Source organism: Engystomops pustulosus, chromosome 3 (genome assembly GCF_040894005.1).
Source record: "Engystomops pustulosus chromosome 3, aEngPut4.maternal, whole genome shotgun sequence".
Classification (NCBI taxonomy): domain Eukaryota; kingdom Metazoa; phylum Chordata; class Amphibia; order Anura; family Leptodactylidae; genus Engystomops; species Engystomops pustulosus.
The window spans coordinates 29,640,775-29,668,746 of record NC_092413.1 but is presented as its reverse complement, the minus strand read 5'-3'; the positions used below and the strand labels follow the sequence as shown (position 1 = coordinate 29,668,746).

Below are 27,972 nucleotides of genomic sequence, written 5' to 3'. Positions count from 1 at the left end.
TCAGAGAATGACCAATTTATTCCAAATTACTTCAAAATTTCTTTAAATTGTATGACACAGAAATTATGTGTTTAACAAAAAAAAACTTAGAATATGTTTAACCTTCCAGCAGATATCGGCCAGATGAGGATTGATAGAATCGTAATCATTTCTTTCTGTATATCATCTGGTTCACTACAGCGGAGATTCCTGGAACTAAACTGCATGGAAAGGACCCGCAGTAAATCAGTTTTAGACCGTGCGGCAGATATCTACTAAGTTATGGTCATGTATACTGGTGGGCCGGCGCTGTAGATCATGTCACCATCTTATGTAGCACTAGGTTTCACATTGTCGTTACACAAGATTCTTCTACAAGAGTTACATAGAACGTCCTATGGAATGGTCATAATAGGCGATCAGTGGGCGGCTGAAGCCTGAACCCTGCAACTTTTTTTTTTTTTTTGCATTAAAGGGGTGGTTTTCCTTCAGAAACAGCGCCACTCCTGACTGTGGTTAGTGCAGATATTGCAGTTCAGCTGTATAGAAACTAATAGAGCTTAGTTGCAATACCACACTTTACCAATGGTCAGGAGTGGAGCAGTTTCAGAAGACAACAAGGTGTCAATCTCTAAATGAGACCTTTAATGTACAGCCCTGTACACACACACACACACACACACACACACACACACACACACACACACACACACTTCTAATGTCTGGTGATCACCTGCAATAGATCTATAGCACAGATGGAGCTGACCGGTTTCATAACCTCACTAATAAACATCTGAACAGTACAAGGGGCAGGTGTTGACCCCACCTCTTAAATATGACCTACCCTGAGGTTAGTATATAATTGTAACCAACAACCCCTTTAAATACCTGTATGAGAAAATATACTAATAGGGGATTCTGCCAGAAGTTTTGACTATAGCAGGTAGCTGGAGTTCTGTGTAGCCATACAACTGTGTTGTAGCAGCAGGAACAGACTTTATTCCAGGATTGTAACTAGACTACTCTGAAGTGTGCACGCTCTTCACTGAGCACAGCACTTCCCCTATGATTATATGCTGTAGGATTCGAACAGAAGCTACTACAGAAAGAGGGAGGGGCTTTGTAGCAGCGAAAAGACCGCACAACACTGCACTAGTGTTCCAAATCCAGCTACAGTCCTGGAATAAAGATGCAATTTTCACAAACTTCCTTCTAACACCACACATTACACAGATCTCCAGGGCTAATATTCAACACTGTCTGCAGCTTTGTGTGGTTTAACTGCTGGCAGATTCCCATTAACTTAATATCATATTGTGTCTTCCTGAAGTTATTCCACTTCATATAGGGATAACGAGCACATAGGATAAACACAATTTATTTACTTTACTCCCAGAATCCAGCTGGTTCTTTTGTGTTTGCATACTATCATTGCAGCAACCAATCAGAAGCTACCCTGGTCTTGAACTACATTAATGACATTGCAGTATCCCCACCCCCTTCCATCCCCATTGCCATGCGACCATGATTGCTGCTCACGATTGGCTGCAGTGGTCAACTGCTGCATGGCAGTAACAAACACCAGCATAAGCACAGGCATGGTACCCCCACCATATAACAGATGCGTCAGAAGAGACGACAATTCTAGAATTCTGTCTTCTTGAGGATGACCTTTCACCCCCTAACATAAGTTGATATCAGAATATTTTAATGTAGGGGCTGCATCAAAAGATTCTGGGACACTTTGTATTTTCTTTCTAGACTCAACGGTTCCCGAGAGATCAGTCCCTGTATCTGACCACTGAAGTCCTCTCCACTGTCAGAGAGGAGGTGCTAGAGCAGAGAAGGAGGGCGTGTTGTGATAAACACAGATTATTATAACACATCCCATCCTCCTCTGTCCCAGCACCTCTCTCTGACAGTGGAGAGGACTACAATGGTCAGATACAGGGACTGATATCTCGGGAACCATTGGGGCTAGAAAGAAAATTCAAAAAGCCCCTAAATTATGCATGTTTATCTCTGCACGCGTTAGGTGAAAAACTCCTCTTTAATGGCTTTACGGATCTCAATTAACACACAAAAGGCTCATACGACGAAATCTGAATCCCATCTACTGGAAAGCAACCATAGAATACTTTTTGAAAAAACCAACACCATAGAAAGGCCCTAAAAGACGATGATGTATGTATCATTTATGTTGTATGTATCTGCAGAAGGTGCCCAACACTAAGCGCTCCCGACTTTCCATAATACAATTGGCACTGACCACATGAGGCAACCAAAAATAAGGCGGAAAAAAACCCCCCGACAATAGATTTTTTTTTTTGTTCTTTTATAGATACAGTTCTCTGTATTTGGAAAGGATCACATACACATTTGTAACGGTTTCTGTTTCCTGGGAATGATTATTAAGAATCTCGTCGTCCGCCGACTTCATCACCTGGACAAGTGCTTTTATTTTAGGCCACAGGTTACACGTGGGGGAGGGGAGGGGGGGAGGTGCTGCGTCCAGTTTACAGTATTACAATATATGGAAATGTACCATAAATATTTCCAAACTTAAAAATTAGAAAATAAAAACGAAAAAAGGGGCAGCGCAGGTCATTGTGGGGAAACCCTGGGGGTCCCTGCTGTAAAAAAAAGATCATTGTATTGCTGAGAGCAGGGCGGTGAGGGGCGCAGTGCGAGATAGGAAGCGGCGCTACGAGTCGTCCGTATGTAATAAAAGCCAAAATCACCCAGAGATCAGAAGATACAGAGCAGAAGAGAAGCAGCAGCAGCAGCCTACCGTATAGCCCACGGGCACAGACACTGCAGCAGGAAGGTCATTGTGGTGGAAAGAAGTGAAAGAGTTAAACTTGGCCACATTAACAAAACAGGAATCAAACCCTCAGTCCCCCCCCCTCCCCCTCCTCCTGACCTCAGGATAACAAAAAGTAATGACCGGGCCCCCCTCACCCCCGGACCTCCAAGTCATGTAGCTGAATGAGTTCAAAGATTGGCAATAAAGGAAATAGAAGGAAAAGCTTAGAGAAGCGAGAGAAGAGGCCGCCGCTTTATCGGACAGTCACGCCGAGCTTCTCCAGCACACGCACGCCCTTCTCCTGGTACTCCTGCCGGGTCATCCAGAAGTTGTCCTTGTCTTTCATGATATCTGCTAACACTGCGCCCCCCAGGAATACCATGTGCTTACGACGAGGAGGATCCTCAATGCGAATCTTGAATTTCTGCAAGGAAAAAAAAAACGGAAATCAGTATTATAACACATTACCCCCACAGTCTAGAAGTGCGCACTCCCGAGACCATCATAGAGTGTAAGCTCTTGTGAGAAGGACCCTCAGTGCTATTGTTCTATGCTCTGTAATGTCTTACTTTGTCACTACGTGTCCCCCCTATGATCTGTATAGCGCTGGGGAATAGAATCGAGCCAAATTAAAAGATTAATCATCACAGGTTCTGATTTTAGCAATGTGGTTATAAAGGGGTTTTATCTTTTTAAATTGTCCCCAAATTGCATTAAGCAACCAGAAAAAAAAAAAAAAAAAAAATCAGTTTTATCCCAGGTGATCCAGTGCTGCAGCTCCTGCAAGCCTCCAGGTATCTTGATATAATACAACTCTGGCTGCTCCCATTGCATCCCATAATTCCCACCTCCCCCCCCCCCAATTGCATCCCATATTTCCCTGGCCCTGTTTTTATAACTGGATAAGATGTAGGCGACACCCTGCGACTAGGTATATACTGTATATTCTGGTATACACACACATGTGCTGAGGTCATGCAAAGAAACCTGAACTCTTACTGTGACTTTTATATGAAGTCATAAAATTAAGCGATGGTAACACATGCCCCCTAGTGTCCGAATAGAAAAACTACACACATCACATATACACACACATATATATATATATTTTAGAGCAGAATAGTTGTGAGCTAAAGCTATTGCATTGTCCACACATTAGATAGTAGTGACCAATCCAGCTGGTTGCCTTCCAAAGTGCCAAATTACCAATCTCTCCAAGAAAAAAAAAAAACTGGGTAACAAATACATTTTCACCCAATTCTGGGTATTTTTGAGCTGCCGATTCCAAAAATACCTTCAATTTCTCTATTGTAGCTCGAGTTAATGAGATGTTGAGCGTTTCTATGGAGTAATTACAACAGAAGAACAGTAGTGTGGATAATGGGATACATATGACGGCCAATCACTGTTGGAGCATCCAGTGAGAATGTCCAGGACCACCTCATCCCAGGAAATCACAGAAACCCGGCTTCAGCAACCCGCTAGAAAAATCTGTAATCTACAGCCACGTTCATTGCCCACTAATTTAACCAACTTCTATTTGAGAAGATTGAAATGCCAGTAGAGACGATGGGGGGAAAACGGGTGTAATTTCCAGAATCAGGGCCCCAAACATTCTTTAAAAAAAAGTTCCAACTTTTAATGCGGTTGGCCACTTTACCTGATGTTTTTGTAATGTGTGTGTAAGTGGGGGGGCAGGATATGAGGTAATTTACCAATATACATCTATGAATAGATCTGCACCACTTTCCTGATATGTGAAGTGAAGCCTCCTGTCTTTTACCTCATCAGCCAGACATTCCTGACCATTATAAAAAAAAAACCCACACAAAAAAGGCTTTTTCCCCTATTCTCTAAAATGGAGGTGAAGTCGTTCCTGTCTGCTGACCAGGGTGTCATTGTGCAATGAAAAACGGGGTGCAGTACCCGTATATCCCAAGATGGGTGCGGATTGTAGAAGTCAGACCCGCACTGATCATACAATGTAATGGGGGTCACTTATATAAATAGTTACCTACCTACCGCTTGCTCTGAGGGATGGGGGATAATTTGGGGATCGGTGGAGATACCACAAATCACAAGCGCCCCAAATGCATAGAGGAGCTGATCGCACAATACACTTGCAGGAAAAAGGTAGAAATCTTTATCACTTACCGATAATTTCTCCACGTCTCCCTTTAGGACTCTTTCTAGGTAGAGCTGTTTCAGTTCCCTCTCCAGGCGGGATGGCAGGCCCGGGTACATGGTGGAGCCTCCAGACAGCACAATGTGCTTATAAAACTCTGGCCTGAAAACACAAGTCACTAGTTAGGAGATACAGACCCAGAGAAGACACTATGGGGGGAGATTAACCATCACATTTCTGAGGTAAAACTGTTCTAGTTGCCCATGTAAACCAATAAGAGCTCAGCTTTCATTTTATAAACATCTGTGGGAAAATGAAAGCTGAGCTCTGATTGGTTTGCCATGGGCAACAAGAACAGATCTGCTCCAAGAGGCCCATGATAAATCTCCCCCATTAATGAGATTATTCTATAGTGACCTGCAATGTGCAGCCCTACACAGGGGGAGCCACACACTATGCCCCATACATAACCCGTCATTGAAACCTCACCGAGTATCGATGTCAGCTGCCTGGATGGTGTTGAACAGTAACTCTGCGACGCCAACTCCTTCTACGTTGATAAGATGAGGCTGGAAAAGAGCTTCTGGCGCTTCAAAGCGCTCGCCACCGACTTTAATAACCCGACCGTCTGGAAGCTGCACAATAGGAAACACCATTTACAGGGATGGTTACAGCGCCCTCTGCAGTCACACATATTAAGGACAACCTAATATTATATAACATGACCCTTCAGACCAAGACAAAGACAGCACGAGCCTCCCAGAGCTTCCCATACAGGGGGTTCCTCCTTACCTAGGGTGGTCTTCACGGACAACACAGAATTATTGGTATTCATTCATACAAAATGATTTGAGAATTTATTATGAAATATTGCGTTTTGGCAGCCATATAATACACAGCACAGCAGATCCTGAAGTGTACGCACTAGCGTCCATGCCAGATCCTTGCAAGAAGTGAATGCCATTTGTATGCCAGGTTGTGGGGAGATCTACCTATATTTATATAGCGCACACAGATTACGCAGCGCTGCACAGAGCTTGTTACATCAGTCCCTGTCCCCAATGGGGCTAACAATCTAATCAACCTACCAGTATGTTTTGGAGTGTGGGAGGAAACCGGAGGATCCGGAGGAAACACTAGGCAAACAGAGAACATACAAACTCTTTGCAGATGTTGACCCTGAGATTTGAGCCCAGGTCCCAGCACTGCAAGGCTGTAATGCTAGCCAATAAGTCACCGTGCTGCCCAACATATTACAGAGGTTGTAGATTACAATATTAACCTATTCATATTATCTAGGTTGAGGTCTATCCATTAAATAACATATAGAGATAGGAGCAATATGCCAAATATTACCCGCCAAATGTTATTTTATACATTTATGAAGTTTCTTTTGAGGATTCTGTCTATTTTTTATTCCATTTTATGTATTAAATATTTTTACCAGAGTTTGTAAAGAATTAAGTCACTGTTCCTTCATGAGAATTTTGTGTAGCAGATCTTAAGCTGTTTAGACAAAGGTCTTAATATGATCCAATCTAATATGATGCTAGGAGCCCCTGCATCTCTATAATGAAAACATTACAGGTATGAATGCATAATATAGGATTATGAGGCCGGGAGTCCTGGCATCTTCGCATCATTCAGTTCCAGGAATTGAGCTATAAGGATGGACTCATGACATTCACAACTAAATAGGGGCGAGTAACTTCCATCAACGTACAGAAAATCTACCATCAAAATTCATCATGATAAATTGGGGGAACTTACTCATAGATCCCGGCACTGTGACTGTAGTAATTCCCTCCTTCCTTCTTAAAATCAACTTTTATAATTAGGCTTAGGATTGTTACAAGACCCACTCTGTGCTGCAACTTAGAGCAAAGGGAGTATGTTTTTTCTGTGAGATTTTACACAAGTCCAGCTACAATACTGGAATATAAATGCATTTTTCACAATCCTGCAAATACTAACAAAAACACACACAAAAGGTATGATAACACAGATCTCCAGGGTAAATATCCAAGCCTAGAGCTTTATATGGTCAGAATTGCTGACAGATTCCCTTTAATAGCTGTTATACAACGCATCACACCCCTACAACTCACCGTGTAGGACTCCACCAGCACTGTGGTCTCCAAGGCCAGTTTCTGCTCTTGTTCTATATTGTATCCAACGTAGCAGAGCTTCTCCTTGATCATGCGGACCGTCTCAAAATCTGCAGAGTGATTGAATGCATATCCACGCAGGAGGAGCAGCTGCAAGACAATACACAGCTTACATACTGGGCTTACCGGCTATACAGTACAAGCAGCCCCTAAACGGCTTGTCCCACCCTTTAGTGGCATCACATGTCCACTTTAGATTAGGATCATGAAGAATGGTGGTGGGTTGTGACCATTGGGACCCACAACAGTTACTAGTAAAAGGGTCCTGTGCATCCATCTCAATGGAGCAACAGGTGAACCATGTGCCCAACCCCGGCCTTCCCTGGTGTCAAAGGTCAGACCCCTATCACCCTAATATACCCTCCTCTAGATAGTATTTTACTATTCAGACTATCAATGTTACCATCTTCTTCCCATCATACCAGTCCTATTATTACTGCCTGATATGCTGAATGCACATGTACACCAGCTCTTATTTTTCTCTAAAAGCTTAAACTTTTAGAAGTACTATGAAACCGTGTTGCAAACAAACAAATTAAAAAAAAAAAATGTAAAGAACATCAACAATATTTAAGTATTCATCAGAGAATATTCTCTGGAAATAATTGTGCATCATAAGAGACCCAAGTCTTCCATTTATTATAATGCAGGTCTGTGGTGTAGTCACAAGATGGCGCTACAGTGCCGATTATTCCTTCTGTATATAGCAGAGGTCAGCTACATGCCAGAGCTATTAGCAATTATAGCAATGGAATATTTGCATATGTAAATTCTGAATCAAACACATTGCTGCTTTAAAAGGAAGTAATGTGAACGAGTGAATTTAAAAAAAAATAAAAAATTTAGTATTGAGAGGTTTCCCCCTCGCAGGAACTGAACTTCCAGGTCTATAATGCCTGCCTCAGTGGTGACATCTAGTCACTGACTGACCCTTACATTATGGAGAGGGCACTGCTCATGTCAGTAACCTGCCACACCCGAGCCATGGAAGCTGCAGTAGCTTAAAAACCCCTTTGAAGGAAATCTACCATCAAAATCCATCACGATAAACCAGGGACATTACTGATAGATCCAGACACTGTGACTCTGGTAATCTTCTTATATTTGTTATCCATGGCCTCCTTTCTTCTAAAATCATTTTTTACAATTATGTTATAGTCATAAGGGCTCTGAGGGCGTTACCAGAGCCTATCCAAGCTGCAGCTTCACAGGCTGTTACACTGTGCAGGAGCACATCCCCCTCCCTCCTTATGAGCTTAGAGCAGTCAGAGGGAGGGCAGACAGTGTAACATCCTTGAAGTTACAACATGGAGAGGATCATTAGCATAATAGTAAATGTTGAAGGAGGCCACGGATAACAAATAAGAAGATTACCACCGACACCGTGCCTGGATCTAGGAGATTAAAAAAAAGTCTGACACCTGTGGAAAAAACTAAAGTATCGGGCAGACATCACGCTCGATTTTGATGGTAGGAAATCTGGTAACGACACTATGGAGGTATATTATGTATATGGTGGATGCTGGGGCCCCTAGTATAGTGTTATAGGCATCAGTAATGTAATATCAGCCATTATGTAAAGGTTACCTTGATGAGATAGCGGGTAATATCCCTGCCGGCAATATCTAGTCTCCTGGTGAGGTGAGGCAGAGAGAAGCCTTCATACACCGGGCAGATGTGAGTGACTCCATCACCAGAATCCACCACCACACCGGTCAACAAACCTAAAGGGAAGAGAAACCGGGATAAGTATGAGAGTCCACGCAGAGGGTCAGTCACGGGACTAGTGATAATGGAAAAGACAAACGCCATTCAGAGTCTGCAGAAAGCTGGGTGAGGAGAATTCACACATCTCCCTTGTCCGTCATCTCTCAATTCACTTATATGGGAGTGGACAAAGCAGATGAATGAAGCCGCATCCACAAAGAGTTAATAGAGTGCAATATCAATGGATATGGATGAGGGCGGCCATGTTTGCTGCAGGCGGTTCACATCGTGGCGTTGCGATGTGAGCAATGGATAGGGCTATGAGCAGGGACGCCGCTCCGCAGAGGGCGAGATGTGCTGTACACTTTGTGACTAAAAAAAAAAATTCCCAGCACGGAGGGGGTAACGGAGTAAAATAGCTGTTGTCATGGTAACTGGATAGGTTTCATCTGTGCTCTCCGCTCGTGAAGAGGGACTAGTTAACTGCGTAGGACGAAGCTTAATTATACATTGTCACGCTCCCGGGTACACTGGTGACAAGGGAAAATGCCAACCATTCATTCATCCTCCGTGCAGAGCTAACAAGGCGGCCATGATCACCGCGAGTTCTGCTAAATCTGTGCGCGCTACAGGAGTCACCGACTGAGAAAGCAGGTCCTCAAGAGGATTTAGTGTCCTCTGTTATCAGTGTGAACAGACCCCGAGCATTGTGTCATGGTATCAATAATCTGTGGCTTGTCAGGAGCGAGATGACAGGCAGAACCATCCAATAATCCGGTATAACCTCAGCTTTATGTCATCACACCGGATGTGGGCTGGTTGTATCCATCCCACATCTTCTAACACATAATAACCGGAGGTTGTGTGCCAGTGTGTTACGTTATTGGTTTTATCTCAAGGTTAGCAGACAGCCTACCCACCTTGTGCATACAGTGTAAGAACAGCCTGGATAGCCACGTAAACACCCGAGAACTGGTACGTCTCAAACATCACCTGCAGGAAATACATAGAAAGAATATTCAAAACAAAAAAAACCATACAAAAACACCCCAACATGAAAGTGGAAACAACAAAAAGAAAAAGTTCCCAAAATACACTTAAAATATACGTAATTATACACTAAAATATAGCAGACAGGTTTTGGACGGCGTCAGCATTGCATCTCTTGGATACAAATTGGTTGTGATGCTCCAACGTTAATCCAAGTACAAGGACCCGCAGGTGATTTAGTGTCCCAAATCATCCTGACAGGTTCCCGTGAAGTAACCAATGATATAGCAGAATTGACTGGAAAGATGTCAGCCATGTTTAAAGGTAAATGGATGGGTAGACACACGTCAAGCATATACTTTTACATTTCACGTGAATAGATACAAAAGGAGGAGAGCGACTTACCTCAACAATCTTCTCTCTGTTTTTGGTTGGGTTCATGGGGGGCTCGGTTAACAGGATTTTACAGTCTCTGGTGTCGATGTTCAGTTTCTCGGGTCCAAATGTGTAGTCCCACAAGTGCTTCATGTCATCCCAGTTCCGCACGATGCCGTTTTCCATGGGATAGTTCACTTCCAGCATTGAACGCAACTCGCTGGCTTCATCGCCAACCATAAGGTCCTAAAAAGAAACACAAAGAGGATGTGGTCAAAACCACCAATACAACAAACAAGGCGCAGATAGTTTAAAAAAAAAAAACAACCACACACACACGTGCTTATCTTTTATCAAAGAAAATGGCCCCATCACCAGAATTTTACGCCCCCAACACCAGTGACACCTGGTCCTCCCCATATCACCTACAATTAACTGCCACTGAGGCACGGTACCTTAATTACAGCTTTTTTTCTGATATGTAAATGAGTAGACAGGAGTCAACATCTGAAGAGAAGAGTCAGGTTTTCTCCAGACGTCCAGTGAACCCCGCCTCCTTTTGACAGCTAGGTCTCTAAAGCTCAAACTAAAAAGACAGGAAGCCCTCTCCCTGTTCTAACCAGAATCCGGTCCCTCTCACTGTCTTTAGCGGTGAGCACTGTATGGAATATGCAGACCTCATCACCATTTCACGCACCCTGCAACAAGCAGAGCCAGTCAGTGGTGGGTGGAGCCACACATGAGTGGGTGGGGCCAACATTGAAAAAGCTAGAAAGTTTGACGAAAGATTTTACTGATGAGGCGGCAGATTAAAGTTGAGACGCCTGCACTGCACTTTTCAATAAAGGGACAGTATGTGTGCGGTTTATTGTGCCTGTTCTTAATCACAGGTTCCCTTTAAAAGAGTTGTACCAACTTTGATAGTTATCCCCTATCCACAGTATAGGAAATATCAACCTAATTGGGGCGTCAAATTCCTTTTTATCCATTAACTGATGGCGAGGCAGGCCTACGGCAACATTCAATACTATGGGAGTGTTAAAAATTGTGGAGCACAGCGCTCAGGTATCTCAGGCACTCAGTTAACAGGACCAGTGTTCTCTTTATCGGAGGGGGTCCCTGAATTCATGCCGCTTTACACAGTTTTTGGTTGAGCTTTTATTTTTGTTTATTTATACCAGGTTTTTTAGCTTTCTTATCGGGACTGAACGTGGTGTGGAATCCGCTTGAAGTCCACAGAATCCTCACCAATAATTTACTTATCACCTTTTTGTTTCCACAATGTGGTTCTTAATCACTAGTAAATTGAGCAGACCACATGGTTTCTACGACTTCTTCTTGCTAGGTTTCTACACAGATTTAGGAGCGACGTGTGGACATAACTCAAGAGCCCTTGTGCTTTCTTTAGACATGAATTTCTGGTGCATATTCCATTTAATTCTGTAAAATGCTTAAATATAAACTGCTTCTGTGACAATTTTCCATTCTGTACAGGCTTTTTCCAAATTTGACCATGCAGACTGCTAGAGAAAAGTTTTTTGCAATCACACAATTGCATTCAATTTGCAAGCAAGAATTTTCGTTTTTTATTTACAGTACATATCAACTGTTCTTCTCCACCCATCAATTAGTCAAAGTTTTCCTTGAATATTACAAGCGCTCGGCGCACGGATAGTACTCAGCAGAGCACGTGGTGAGTTGCCTTTACAGGCGTGCCACCATTACATTGTGAAACAGGTCCACCTAGGTCAGGTGGCTTAGTGGGGTGGGGCGAGGGCAGGATTTAGGCTCCAGGTTTTCCTCCAATATACAATAGTAACATTCCAGAACTAGTCTAACCTGGCGCTGCAGCGACATGAGGATTCACGACTGGAATGTAGAAAGAATTTCTGCTGTAGCGTTGCTATACATGTAGTCTTGATGTTTGCTACTTACAATTGTTTAGAGATTCTTCCTGTAACTCTAAATGTAAGGAGCAAACATCAGGACTACATGTATAGCAGCCCGGTAATAAGAGCACTAAAGGTTCCCCCATTTTGCAATCATTGGGGTTCCAAGTAGTCAAAGGGACTGCTGGAAAGTTTCCCATGGAGAAATGAGCGCTCACCCGCTTTTCCTCCTCTCCACCTGCGCTCCAGCGGTCATAGCACCGCATCTCATCTCTATTTCTACTTATACCTTGCAATCCGTGCCTGACGAAGGTCTGATTTTATAAGACCGTAACGTTGCAAAATAATAATTTTTGTTGGATTGCTATACTGTTTATTCTGGATTAAATAAATTATCCTCAATTTTTGACCTATACGGAGTGCCAAGTTATCTTTTGACTAGTAACCAATGCATCCGCTTAAAAAGTCAGGATGGAAGGACATAGCAAGCTACTTTTTTTTCCATCCTGCTCCCTCCTGCTGAGTGACGGAGGCAATAGAAGCCTATGGGGAGCGGATGCAACGGATTGCATCCGGGAGACCAAGCTGCTGAGCAGATACGTCGCTCAACAGGAGGGGGGGACCCGGTTATGTCACTGTTCATATTAGGACAGTGACATCACTGGGAAAACACCCAAAACATTGTCAGTAGCCAATTCCTGGCCTCGCCCATCGCATTCAGAGAAGAGGAGGGGTCCCCAGATGACATTTCTGTGCCATATGTTGGCATAAATCGCAGTGTGAACCTAGCCTTATCTGTGCAGCCGGCAAATGATATACTCTACTCTCAATGGATGTCAACTGGACTTGAAGAGTCCTGCAGGGCTTCAGAGTGTATGGACCACACAGCTTTTCATTGCTGGGAAACTATTAGTAAAGAAATTGTCATTACTCCACATGCTAAAAACAGATTAGTGCAAACAAAGTCTTTCCACTCCACTCGTACATCCAGTATCGGGCATTCCTAGATATGAATCCAACCAGGACTGACAGTGATGCTATAGTATAAGGGACATGCTGTAAGGACATGCAGATCCATCACAGCGTCTGCAGGATTATGGTCAGCGTATGCAGAAACATCAACCTGCACCCTCTGGGCCACACTTACCATCTTCTTCTTATTCTACTTGGGGTTTTCAGTAAAAGGGGGAGGAGAAAAGAAAAGTCGAGGAGAAGAGGAAGTCAGAGGTGAAGGTGGGAAGAAAACGGCTCACCATAGCTATGGGTTTAGGAGTCATACTAAATCATTTTTGTTAAAAGTGAGAGATAACTACAGTTCCATTTATTGTCCCCCCCAGGGCTGCCCTGATTTTGTTGCTTTTCAATTCCCTGCCGATCTCCATGCCCAGCTCCAGAGAGGAGATCTTCACACAGAAGTAGGACACATCTGAAGCCCCATCTGATTGAAAAGTTGTTCCAGCAAGCATAGTCAGAACAGGGAAGGAAGAAAGGCCCAAGTAGGACCACCCATTAAACTATCAAGTCTAGAATAAGTGGACACTAAAAGTAGTGGTGATATTGGCACACCATGACCTGGCATCAGATTTTTTTTCAGCGTGGATCTACATATATCATTCCTGCCAAATACAGATAGAGACACTACAGCAACCTAACCGATCCCATGAGATTTTGGCTGTCAATCTTGAAATGAACACACGGTCACTATTTTTAGCCTGTGGTGTAGCACGCGACCCCAAGGTCTCATATCAAACACAATGCCAAGACCTCAGCTACAGAGGGAGAGGCCGGCTTAGTTACTTGTACAAAACAAAGAGTTTACCTAGACAAGTGTATTATGTAGTTTTTCTTCATGCATTTGGTTGTATATTACACTATTTATGTAGTGAAGGCTGCATTGTGAATTAGTGAATTACAATGATGAAGTGAAGGTTGAAAACTGAAATCACTGAATCTGCATCAAAAACTCATATCTGCAGATTTGGATCCTGGGCGAGCACAGAGCAGGGTGGAAAAGGGACAGAGGGGTGGGCTTCTGGGTTTCCTTGGTCACCCCCAAGGCTTTTTAGGTACTGATGATCTATCTTTAGGATGGTTCCTGTAGCCTCTGGGTAAAGGAGCTGGAAGCTGAAGGCTCCTTGCTTGCATAGTGGAAGCCAATTTGTTCTTTTGGTGATCTTCAGGCCCAATGTGTATGGTCAAAACTGCTGATGGGTTCTCTTTAAGGACTGCCATGTAACCTACCTGTAAGACCGGTGCGCCCCTATACACTTTATATGGAGAGCAGCAATCCATAATGAAGCAGGTAGATCCTGGTAGGATGAAGGGTCTCCTATAGACCGAGTACAAAGCCTATAAAAAGACTATGCTCTGTATATACTAATCCCAGGGGTACAATGACGTGACGCTCAGAGCACAGTGTCATGATCTCCTCATAACTACGGAAGAGTTACCTTGATCTCAATGTTTCCCACTTTGGCAGTAGAACGGATGACAGGTCGTCCGACCAGAGCCGGGAAAATGTGCTCTGGGAAGTTGGAGCCGGCGTAGCCGCATTTCACAAACTGCAATATAAAAATACGGAAAAAAGGTTAACATTAGTAAAACAGCAAAAAAAAAAAAAAAATTTGAACAAACAAAAATGCTGAAGATTATTTTAGCTTTCAGTTTCCCGTGCAAGCACAAATGCAAGAAATCAATGAATGATCCCCATCTGCAGCACAGCGTATACTAGGTAAGATTAGAGCAAGACTTCTATGGGCATATTAAAAGGGGTTGATCACTCTTTTACATTAGTTGCCCCATGTGCCTTTACTGCCTTAATTATCCATGAATGTTCATCAAGTGATGCAGCAGTCCTGACACTTTTGGGTTGTGTGCAGACTCTCCATGATTTTTTGTTTATATGTGTGAGCACTGATGAATAGGAGGAGCTGCAGCAGCAGCAGAGCATGCTCATGTTGCCCCCCCCCCCCAACCATGTCTGTTAGTAAGAGTGGCATGAGAGATACAGTGGGAGATCCCATTAGGATGGGCTGAAGTAGTGATCGAGGAAGCTGTGTATGGTATATATGCAGAGGGCAACACGGTGAGACCAGCGAAAGGCTGTGTCTTTGCCTAAGGAGGCAAAGACACAGGTACACAGCCCCTTTAATCCTACCAATAATAAATATTATTATTATTAATTCCTTTATTTATATAGCTCTCACAGGTTACCTAGCGTTGCACTCTGCTTGCCAGATCGGTCCCTGTCCCCATGGGGCTCACAATCTAATCAACCTACCAGTATGTTTTGGAGTGTGGGAGGAAACCGGAGGACTCCGAGGAACCCCACGCAAACACGGCGAGAGAACATACAAACTCTTTGCAGACGCTGACCCTGGGTCCAGGACCCCAGCGCTGCAAGGCTGTAATGCTAACCACTAAGCCACTTACAGGCTGATTGCATAGCCATAATATGATGGCCACGACAGTCTGCATCTTCTCTTAATATAGGCTTAGACAATGCCAATTAAGGCCACCTTAAAGGGATGTGGAGACTTAAAGCCATAGATTCTCCACTAGGGAATTCTGGGAAGAATGCAAATAAGTTTTCCAACGTGTTAAATGGAAAACAATACCTCCTTTTGCTACCTTGAAAGGCAGCCCCCTTAACATCAAGTATGACCTACAAGAAGCCTAAAAACATGATGTGGGATTAAGCCAAACCAGTATATCTATTCCATAAGGAACAGACTCAACTGTAGACAGCACTGTTTCGAACACTGTACTGAGGAGACCCAACCAGGTCGAAACAGCGCTGTCTACAGTTGGGAGTCTGTTCCTTATGGAATAGTTATACTGGTTTGGCTTAATCCCACATCATGTTTTTAGGCTTCTTGTAGGTCATACTTGATGTTAAGGGGGCTGCCTTTCAAGGTAGCAAAAGGAGGCATTGTTTTCCATTTAACATTTGCATTCTTCCCTTAATATAGGCCACATTATAGGAATTTTGTAATTAAGAGTTTAAATCGACATTAAGAACATGGTGTGTGGTGAGAGTACAACCACCATCAGATATTTCCGGCTGCATTGCACGTAGGACGATGAGGATTCCTTGCAGCTACACAGCTTCCCCTTGCAGGGTGTACAGAGAGCAGGATCAGCCGGCTGCAGTATAGCGGCCATATATAGAGATGTGTGGTTACACTTCCTACTGAGTCATGCACAGCTATAGCACCGCAGCCGCCCACTATACCCAGCTCTGCCAGTCACCCCACACAATAACCGGGCGACACACAGCTTCGTCATTTCTAGTAACCCCTTGAAGACCAGCCCTACATTAGTCTGCACTTTGCAGCCGTTCCTTTCCATTTTTCATCCTTGACTCCCGAGTCATTGCTTCTGGTTTATACTTTTTAGGTTTTCGCAGGAGGAGCTGAATTTCTTTCAGCCTCCATTTTAGGTTACATATAATGTATTAAAAAGAAAAAAAAAATAAATAGAAGTGTTTGGGGGGTTGGGGAGATAAAAACAATCCTACAATAATATGCTTTGAGGGTTGTTTGGGGCTTACTGCACAGATTAAGACCAATCACACCGGAGTAAGTGAGTTAAAGGGAATCTGCCACCAAAATCCAAGGCACAGTGTGACTGTAGTAATCTTATATTTGTTATTCATGGCCTCCTACCTTTTACAGTTATGCAAATAAGCCATAAGAACTCTGGGTGGGGTTACCAGAGCCCCTCTGTGAAGTGGCTTCACAGGCTGTTACACGGTCTCACCCTCCGCCTTTGCTGGCTGTAATAGCAAATCTGAGGTGCTCTTGTAATAACCCACACAGAGAGCGCTCCTGGCTCATTATCATAATTGTAAAAGTTGATTTGTACAATGAATGGTAGGGTAGATCAATGACCTATTAATGTGAGATTGGGGGTTTCTATCTAGAGGCTGGAGCACTGGAGAAGTGCAGCTCAACTTCTATTCAGTATTCAGGGAGTTTCACCAGGGATGTCACTATCCTTTTATGGAGTATAGTCTCAGTGGAGGCCACAATGAAGCAGTACTGCTGCATCCGCCACTTGTAGACCTCAATGGCCTCCACTGATCATACACATTGCTTAGCCGGAAGCAGCAGGATGGGAGGACACAACTTGCTACATCTTTCAATCCTCCTTTCTGCACATTATACGATGTACACTGGGTAGGAGATAAAACTAATGTCTCCATATGCCAGTACAAATGTAAACGCTGAGTGTACACATCGAGGACTCTCCTTACGTATACCAAAATCGTTGTGTGACCCAAGCCTAAATAACCCATAGAGCCCTATCAACTCAAAGCGAATTCTTCTTTTAGCTAAAAATGGTTTCCCTCACACACCCATAAAATCAACTTTGTTATCTTACCTGGCCTACAGCCAGATTCTACAGCAAGTCAGAGGGTGTGTGTACTGCTCGCCAATTCCAGCAGCCCCCATGCCCCTTCTCACTAGTCAACAATTCATGTTATATGACCAGCATGATGTCATCTAAGATCCCTTATCCACTAACATTTGAAAAATCTACATGTATCTATCCGATCACGTGAAATAACAGAATGTCTCCATGGACTACTCCTCCCCATGGAGGCTTGCTGTGATTTCAATTGATCTGAATGGTGAGGAGATGGCATGGGGAGGAGTACAAGTGAGCGAGGATGGGAGGACACGCCCCCTCCATCTTGCTGCCGGATCTGGCTGTATGCGAGGTAGGATAACAAAGTTGATTTTAGGGGGATAGAAGGGTGATGTCTACAGAGGGACCACAGTGCAAAGGATGGGAATCTTTCCATGCTATGATACATGGAGCCCCAGCGCTGTACTCTGCCCATGAAACAGATTCATGGACCTACCCCCTTACATTTAGGGAAAGGCAGCAAACAACTTGGTCTCTAATGCAAATTTCTTTTACTTTCCGTAAGGGAATGGAGAGAAATCTGGTGTCTTATCAAAACTCACAAGGGTTCAAAGTTTTCTCCAGGGTTTGATCAGCAGGGCTGGGACGTCACACTAATAGTCACAGATAAGAAGCCCAACCTGCTTACATGGCTATAGGTAACATTACAAAATAATATATATACACATACATACATACATACATATACACATACACGCACACACAAAAGAAAAATATAACAGTTTCAAATGTACAATATGAGTGCAAATTACCCAATTTTCACCATTTAATTTTACATTTTTAGAAAAAAATTTAAAGGAAATCTACCATCAAAATCCATCATGATAAACCACCATGAAACTTACTCACAGATCTGGGCAAGCTGATTGTGTTAATCTTTATATATATTTGTTATCAATGGGCTCCTTCCTTTTAAAAATCAACTCTTAAAATGATGCTAATGAGCTCCTTCATGCTGTAGCTCAATGGGCTGTTCGAGTGCATGGAACATTTCCCCCCCACTGTATGCTGAAACTTTGCATGCTGCAGTGAGATTACATCAGGCAGAAGTTGGAGGGAAATGCTGAGGGAGCAGAGGGGGAGACTGTGTAACAGCCTGTGAAGCTCAGGCACAGAGGGGCTCTGTTAACACTCCCTTTACAGCAAGCAGAGGGAGGGTGGACTGCAATCGCACGCAGTGGTGATTGTGGGGCCAGGGTGCAAAGTGTTCATGCACAGTGTAACAGCCTGTGCAACTGCAGTGTGGAGGGGCTCTGGTAATGCCCCCCGCCGAGCACTTCATGCTCATTAGAATAATTATAAAAGTTGATTTTAGAAGAAAGAAGGCCATTGATAAGAAATACAATAAGATTACCACAGTCACAGTGCCTGGAGTAAGTGTCCCTGGTTTATCATGATGGATTTTGATGGTACATTTCCTCTATAAAACTGTTTATTTCTATTACAAGTGTGTTAAGAAACAGGATTTCTTTTAAAACTTTTTATATTTTCAAACGTGGCAAATACCCACTGACATTTTCTGCCATGTTTCATGGTCAATTTCCATCCATTGTACAATGATCATCAAAACTATAGTCCGAGTGATCCATGAAAACAAAACAAAACAAAAAAAAGTTCTGATTAGGACACGCTCCTAGTCCTGTGCTCTGTGTGCTGAAGAGTATTCCATTAATTCCATTTACATCCATGGCATTTTGACTATTACTATTATAGAGAACCATTAATCCCACGGCACCGCACAATCAATAAGGGGTTCACATACATTAGCATAGTAGATAAGCGCTTTACAAAACTGCCAAAAAAATCAAGTGCATAGCGCCCCCACACATAAAAGAAAAGAAAATTGAGAAAGAGGAACAAAGGGTTTGTAAGAGAAGGAAATTACTAAGAGTGATATCAGACAGGACGGTGGGGGAGGTGCAGCTCGTGGTCACCAGGAAGACCAAACACTGAACCCTTCTTAAAGGCAGAGATCCTGTAGAAGATATACGCAACGTCTGGAGGTCTACAGATCACGGACTGCTCCTCAATGTGATGTCATAGCGTCAGGCCTGACTAGAACGATGTGTTCCCTTTAAAACAAAAATTGCTGAATTTCACTGCAGCAATAAGGCCTCATGCACATACCGTAGGTTTTCACCTGTTCTGTATTTTGCCCCTTTTTCACCTGATTGCCATCATATATGTACCGGAACCAGTGGACCGGCAAATGATTGAGGGCTTACTATTGGCTGACTGGCAGTGTGCTCCTCCCACTAGTTCCGGGCTTCCTGGATATCACATACGGCAGCATACGGTGCACAACCTGTATTTTATACGTTCCCATAGACTTATTGGGGGAGGCCCGGAGGGGGAGGTTGGGGGGTGTCCGGGAACAGGTGAGAAAATAGGACATGCCATGTATGTTTTTAAGTCTCAAAAACGGCATGGTATACAATACGGCCACTGAACCGTATGTCTGTGCTGCCCATTTAAATGAATGGGACCGTATGCTACACGTCCGTTGTGCGCATGAGGCCCTAAGCATAGGCACAAAAAAAAAAAAAAAAAAAATCCCTGCACACAACATATTAGTAAATCCACGTCTGCAGTCCGTCAATCTTTACATTTTCACAGCAGAAGTGAAATCAGAATCTGCAGCATATCGGTCAAGTGTGAACACGTCCTTATAGTGGTGAGTGCACAGCGATCTCTGGAGAAGGGTTACCTGTTCCTGAGAAATCCGATAAAGGTACAAAGAGCATATTGGCTCATTCCATGCATAGCTGCCTGTGTGCGGCCGAGGCGGGGGAGGAGGAGGCGGCGCAGGTGAACGCACACAGACTGAGCTACTACAAGCCTGTATCATACACCTCCATTCTTAATAACAGGACATCTCCAGTTATTATTGTGTAAAGGGGGGGGGGGGGCAAGGGTTAGGTGACTAAGTTTTTCAGGATAAGCCATAACTACCATCAACTGGAGAAGCTGTTATCAGATTTTAGCCTATGAACGACTTTGTGACTGAGGGTCATTGGTGCCTGAATGTCCAGGTTAGTTTTTGCAGTTCTCTCATGCACTTTTTTTTACTATTTTTACTTTATATTTTCCCCCCGACATGCGATGCTATAGAGTAGTTTTATTAACTATATTTGTATTAATAAAGTTAGACGATAAATTACTACAAAAGTGAAAAAAATAATAATAAGCTGTCATTTTTCCAAGTAAAGTTTTTAAAGTAGTAAAGCTGAATAAACTTTTACCAACTATGTCATAAATATGTACGGCATTCTCCCATCACCCTTTCCACAAGTTCAACTACAAATGCAGAGGGTGCATGTACTTCTGCAACTCTGCAAACTGTAAGCCAAGTCTTTCCTGCAGCTCCTTCTGCCTTTAGCTGACACCCTGAAGGGGGGGGGCACAACACAAACACCAATATCTCCCCTTTAATAGAATATAAGGATTGTGTATGGATGTTTCACAGAACAACTTTCTATATCTGATTGCATGTTTAAAGGGAACCGGTCATCAGAACCTGGCCTAATCAACTACAATCAGTATGTTGTCTGGCAGCTTTGCCTTACAGATCCCATTTCTTTCATAACCCAGCATAGTTCTATCAGCCAGAAAATCAACTTTGAAGTGAAATGAAAATTGGTTGTATCAAGTCAAGGAGGCGGAGAGTAACAGTGAAGTCAAGATTTCCTAGGCTCTGAACACCTCCCGTGACTTGCATCATGCGATGCATTTCAGGAGATCTGGTCGGCGATGTCTCTGGGTGCAGGACCATCAATTACAGTGAAGGGGGCTTTCTGAGACAGGGAGAGCTTGACTTCAGTTTTAAACTCTCCGCATCCTTGACTTCATACAACAAATTTTTTGTTGCTGAAAAACTCTGCTTATACCCATGTTGGTGGAGGAAATGAAAATCAATTTTTAATAAGATTTTTTTTGCCCATTCACCATATAAAAATAATTTTAAATTCTCGGCACGATTATGGAAATACCTTATGGCGTTTTAATTTTTTCCTAATTTTACTAATTTGGAGAAAATCTTGTAAATTTTAGCATCACCAACTTTTCAGAGGCGTAACGTTTTTATTTTTCAGCTGCCAAAACTGGAGTTATTTGTAGCGGTCTTATCTTGGAGTGCACAACTTTTTAAAAATAATATTATAGAGCATTCAAGGGCATTAAAAAAAAAAAAAAATTCGGAAAGTTTTTCAGGTTTATATTTTTACGGTATTCACCGTGCGGGTCCGATAGTGATTTAGTTTTATCATAGAGATTGTTCCGGACGCGGCAATACCAAATACGGGCAGTCCCCGGGTTACGTACAAGATACGTGTGCGCTTCATAAATAAAGAATTATTATTTTCAGCTTACCCCAAAGTGGTTGTTTCTGTGCCTAGGATAATGTCCAGACCCAGCACTACACAGTACAGCACCAGGAAGAATCAGCTTTTTTGCATTTCTTAACCCAGCTTTATTATAAACTTAATATGAAAATTAAAATGATCATGGCCTTCCTTCTAAAAATCAACTTTTAAAACTATGGTAATTGGTCTGATTGGTTCCTGTGGGCATTACCAGAGATCCTTTGTGCTGTAGCTTTTTAGGCTGTTACACTGTGCAGGCGCACTCCCACCGTGTGAAATGACATCAGGCAGATGGATGAGGGAATTGCTGGGGGAGCCATCTAACAGCCTCGGAAGCCAGAGCGCAGAGGGTCGCTGGTAACTCGCCCAAGGGGTTCCTTTTGCTCATTAAGATAATTTTAGAAGGAAGGAGACCATGGATAACAGATATAAAAAGATTCCCACAGTCACGGTGCCTGGATCTATGAGTAAGTGTCCCTGGTTTATCATGATGGATTTTGTTGGCCGATTTACTTTAAGATGGCGCAAGTTACGAGACGCTATTTAGCTGTGAATGTCAAGGATCCATCTTTAAGGTGCAGGTGTGGACGAGGCTCAGCGTAAATTCTGTAAAATACAATCTGTAATTTCTGGGATTGAACCATGCAACAATACCAGGACTCCTGGTATCATAATCATAAATTATGTATTAGTATGTATAATGTTTTCATTACAGGGATTCGGGGGCTCCTAGCATCATATTAGAGTCCTGGATTCAGGAAATACGGCCGTCACAAGTTGTGTGCTGTATAGACTGAATAAGACTGAAAAGGGAGGTATTCTGGGGTATCAATATTTATAGCCTGGTCCAAATATCTGCTGGGGTCTGGCTCTTTTCACACGTGGTGTTTGAATTGCATTTTGAAACACCATTCAAGAGCAATGGTGAAGGAATCAGCGATCAGGAATGAGTAAGGAGCATGCGGTGACATCCGTGGTCGGACCTAGCCCCTTTACGTTGTGTTTGAATTGCATTTCGAAACGCAATTTAAACGTCACGTGTGAAGGCGGCTTCAGCCTGTATAAGGGCACATCCCTACAACACCCAGTGGTCACATCATTCATGTATTTCTAGGAGGAGCAGAACATTTTGGAGTTCTATGAACAGATTATCAGGAAAGGTAAAGTCTTCTCTCCTACTGCACCTATTTTGCTTGAGTGCAGAAGAGTATATGTGTGAATTTTGGAGACTCTGAAGTTGACTCCCCCCCACCCCCACCCCCAATGACAGGAACCATGAACTGATCTGCAAGCAAACCCCAAACCCTGCACCTTCACAAAGTCACGGAAGTAACGGAGCTCTGTATATTTTATCAGAAAAACAGCCCCAAAGCCGAGCAGCCAGATGTGCACATCACATACTTGTGGTTTTCTGACTTTATTTAGGACATGGACTTTTGCCAAACTAAAATGGAATGGGTTACTCCGGGCTGGCAGGGGACCATCAACTACTAAAACCAAGAAGTACACAGGATCCTGAGGGAAATTGCAAATCTGCTGAAGTTCTGGACAGGAAAGATGAGTCAACTGTTTCCATCAGCTAAAAAGAGAAAAAAAAAACTGAAAACTACTTTCATGAAACTTACAGACAAAGGGGCCTAGTATCAGTGGCTGCAAACATCGCTTACTATGCAGACGGCGGTGAACCTTAAAGGGGTAGTCACACCAACATCAACTGTGGATGTCAGCAGACGCATCAGCCAGGCTCTGTCAGTCTTTTTAATTGGAATTTACCACCAGGATGAAGGACTGTATGCAAATAAGCCTGAGGGGCTCCAGGCTCCATAAGTGTTAAACGGAGCCTGGAGCCCCTCAGGCTTATTTGCATACAGTCTTTCATCCTGGTGGTAGATGTCCTTTTAGTTGACTTCACCTCCTCTTCCTGTGCCCTGCACGTCTCAATTCTGGCGCATGCGCAGTACACCTGTGGGTTACATGCCAGCCCTGTCTGTCCCCAGCCAGCTTCACATGTGCAATGCATACGCGCCACTACAGCTATGAGCAGCACATGAGCTTTTATTCTTTATTTATATAGCGCACACAGATTACACAGTACTGCACAAAGCATGACAAATTGGTATAATGGGCTAGTAGTGGTGCATGCGCAGCACACATACGAGTTCTGAGCGCGCCCTGTTAATTCCAGGGAATCTTCACATGTGCAACCCATATGCACCACTACAGTGTGCAGCGCGGGAGCCATTATTGGTTAGCCAGCCACGTAGCGGCGCATGCACCTATTAAGCAGGAAGGCATAGGGCTGCCGCCAAACTCACATGCCCCAATTTAGACATGGAGGGGAGTGATGTAGCTGAAAAGTGGCAGGGTCTGGTCTGTAAAGGAAGCTTGACGCATGTTCAAGCTCCCGTCTCGACTTTATGTTAGGGCACAGAGTAAACATGATTTTATTTTGAAGAAAGGATCTTGTGCTACTACTATACTACGCACATGCCTGGCAATAAAGACTCATATAATTTGTAAAGGGTAACGGTAGAGGGTCCCCACCTAACTCCTGCATCAGTTTACATTGTGCTGGACCGCCGACAGAGGAGTGGTCCAGATAATGGCCCCCCCAGAGCCCACAACTGATTGATATTTACGGAAAGTACACAAGCCGGATTACATGTACGACTCCAAGCATCATAGATATGAACCGGTGGCTCCTTGCTTCATAACTATGATCCTTAGATGCTGCGTACTCCACTGTTCATGACAAGTGCATCTCTGAGGCGCACCCTGTCATAACACCTGGCACCGCAGCTGGTAATTACCTACCCAGAAATCTCTGCAACAGGTTATGAAACAGCCCGATGATGCTTAAAGGGATTGTCATACCATATCACCTGAGAAAGCGGATAAGTGTGCGAACACAGAATAGAGTAGGGGGGTTTATGAGTTCTGTATGTAGAAACGTCTGCAGGTGTACATGTGATGGGTAACGATTGTGGCTGCTATGGGGCTAGGAAAATATAAGATGGGGGGGGTAGGTCAAAGTTGCAGTAAACCAACAATCACATCTCTGTTGTGTTATATGTAGACGTCACTCATGAGGCTGGTGACAAGCGGTGGGGAGACTGCACCCGGCCATCAGCTCTACAACATCCGGAGCGATTCTAGTCATTCCATCATAAAAGCTTCAATTACGTCACACCATCCCATTAACATGAGAATATAAAGCAACATATACAATAGCTACATGCTGGAGGCATACTAGTACACCACACCAGGACCATCGTCCTTCATGCTGAATACTTGTTCCTCCTTGTCACCGTCCTTCCTCTTACTATCAAGAGCCCCCGTGTCCAAAAAGGAAGTTGGGTTCAATAAGTAAACCGGAAACTGAAGCAGACATGAAGATCTCGCCATGTAGATTTCTCGTAGACGCATTACGCTCTGTTAAGCGCAGGCCTCGTGTATATAACACAAAGCACATTAGGGGGCGTGGTGTAGTTTTCTTTTCTTAGGATCCGCTTGTCCCTAGTTTAGAATTTTGGATCCCTTGTATATACTATGCAGTGATGTGTATGTATACGGGTTATATACACACTCCGGGAGGAAGGTCTGGAGCCTTTCTGACAATATTCACCTTTGCACCAGCAGTTTACAGGATCGTAAAAAGTTGAGTAACTTGGTAAATACCACGGATCCCGTTTTGCAGTAGTCACAATCCTGACCATTGTTATTGGAAACAGTCAACAATCTTATCGACAGACAAGCCCTAACAGGAGATAAACGGGAACTCTGCAGGGAGGACATTTAGGAAGGAGTGCAGTCCACCTTTTAGAAAACTTTAAAAATCTTATTCAGTTCTCAGCAACAGCCCGGAGCGTTTTCTTATCTACAAATTCATCACGTCTCTTCCTGTCATTGTACCCAACAGAGCGAGAGCCAAGCCCCGCACCAGTCCTCAGCGCACTCCTGCTCGGCCCGAGAGCCACCCAAAAAGAAAAAAAAATTCAAATCAGCTCCTTGCTACTCTTCTAGGCAAAGTTTGGAGGTCAATAGAATCGATACTGAGAAAGAGCGCCACTCTTCTGCACAGGCGAGGTCTGGTATTGCAAGTCGGTCAGAAGAGGTCTAAAACCGATTACCGTCAGAGAAACACACTGTGCGCATTCAAGGGATTTCCCGGGAACGGCCCCTGTATCACTGGACTGAACACAACATGCACGTTCTGTTCAGGGATTCCAGAACCGGTCCAATAAATGCCACAAGTCCACAAAGTGGGTTTAGCGAGGGCCTCACTTCAATTGTTTCAACTAATATGTTATAACTCCAATATACGGTAGTAGTATATTTGTATATGTCCCCCATGATCTGTACAGCGCTGCGGAATATGATGGCGCTATATAAATAACACTATTATTATTTCTCAGGTAACATTTACTAGTGAGCAAAGGGTTTTTATTTTAGATTCTTAAAATCCAGTTACTCAACCATCGTTACCTAGAGACAGAACTAGGCATGCGCCTCTCATGAATCCAGGAAAGCTGGGGTAAAACTAAGTTGTAACTGTAAACACCACCTTTTAGGATCAGATAAAGAATATGGATTTGGCAAAGGGCTCCATCAGGCATCAGATTTCTATTTTTGGCAATATCCACACAAAAAAATAAAAAAAAACGGGAGCGGATCCATCCAATCACTTTGACTAAATTTGATGAGAAAATTAGAAAACAGTAAACGATCCTCTTTGGAGCGATTCTAGGAACAGATATTGCTGCATCCGTCACGTTACGTTTTGATACAGCGTTGCGCATCGATACAACCTTACATATAACCCAACCTTAAAGGGGTGTGCCCGGAAAACCCCTTAAAGGGATTTTCTTCCCATTTGCATTGCATTCATGTTAGAATACATCCCTGCGAGAAGAAAGAGGGTCAATCATCACAGATCCCGGATGTTTTGGTGTAGCGATCGCTCCAGTCAAAGTTTTAGGGTATGAAAAAAAAAAACATTAAAAAAAATTTAAAAAACAGTCATAAAATCTCCTGGCTGCCAGCTCGACACATGTCAAGGTATGCAGCTCGCTGCCTTTGATCAGGCTGGGGCCTGCACATCCCCTCCCTCTCCAGCAGGCGGGGACAGGCAGGAAGATATTAACCCCCGCACTGCCAGGGGGCTGGAGGAAAAAAAAATAGCTGAAATGAACACTAATAAAAATGAATGAAAGGCAGCAGACGAGGGGCAGAGTATACAGTATATAGGCCTCTGTGTGATGCTATACACATGCCTTGAGCTCTGGATCTATAGACACCTATAGACATGACATGGGCCATGGGTTCGAATCCCAGCAGGACAGGAAGTCCTGGGTGCAGCGCCGCGGTATATGTCAGCGCTATGCAGCAGGGATACATTGATCTACGCTCCTGCTATGTGGGCGCTACTGATTATAATGCGAGACAACCAACGCCCTGGTGACACCCCCCGCCCCGGTGTCCCTCGAGCACTCACCCCGGTGCCGTTGTCGCACACCACCACCTTCCTGCCTTGGCTGTCCATGGTCGGAGCCTCCCTAGCGCCCGGAGCCGCCAAGCCTCTGAATGACTGGCAAAACCGGAAGTGCGTCCCCCCCCTTACGCGCCCGACAGCCTGCTACTACTTCTCCTTCTCCCCTCCGGTACTAGTGGCGGGCACGTGACCCCCTGACGCGTCCAAAACCGCAGCCTCCGCCCATTTGTCCAATCAGCGGGCAGAGAGTTGGCGGAGCGCTGACTGTGATTGGACGGCGCTGCCCTGGAGCAGGATGAAGCGTCAGCCGCCATCTTTGTTATGGGCGTGTGAAGTATGACACTGCCCTCAAATTACGGCAATAGCCGCCGCTTGTCTGAGCAAGGAAGAAGAGTCACAGACAGGCATAATTCATAGATAAGCCCCGCCCTAATATGCCGCGACCACGCCCTGTATTTCCTGGATAGCGTTTCCATAAGCCCTTATTCATACAAGCAGGTTTTGTGCAAGTTTCTGATGCGTTTTTTTTTAAATATGGAAAACCTGGCTTAAACAGTCGAGAGAATTTCCTACTAAATGATGTTTGCAATATACTTTCCCTATGTTACAGTTCATAAGCTGGTAATTCTGACGCATATTTTGATCCTT

The 27,972-nt window shown here is 43.8% G+C and overlaps 1 protein-coding gene across 1 annotated transcript; it reads right to left on the bottom strand.

Annotated features, from left to right (window-relative positions):
- ACTR2 (actin related protein 2) lies at positions 1–27,512 on the bottom strand. The gene is made up of 9 exons (XM_072140404.1): positions 27,328–27,512; positions 14,490–14,600; positions 10,181–10,396; positions 9,706–9,778; positions 8,666–8,802; positions 7,019–7,168; positions 5,400–5,545; positions 4,940–5,072; positions 1–3,209 (listed from the first exon to the last, which is right to left on the bottom strand). Exons 1-9 carry the CDS (start codon positions 27,373–27,375, stop codon positions 3,039–3,041), a joined length of 1,185 nt encoding a protein of 394 aa, XP_071996505.1. The 5' UTR covers positions 27,376–27,512; the 3' UTR covers positions 1–3,038.
- Positions 27,513–27,972: the final 460 nt, after the last annotated feature.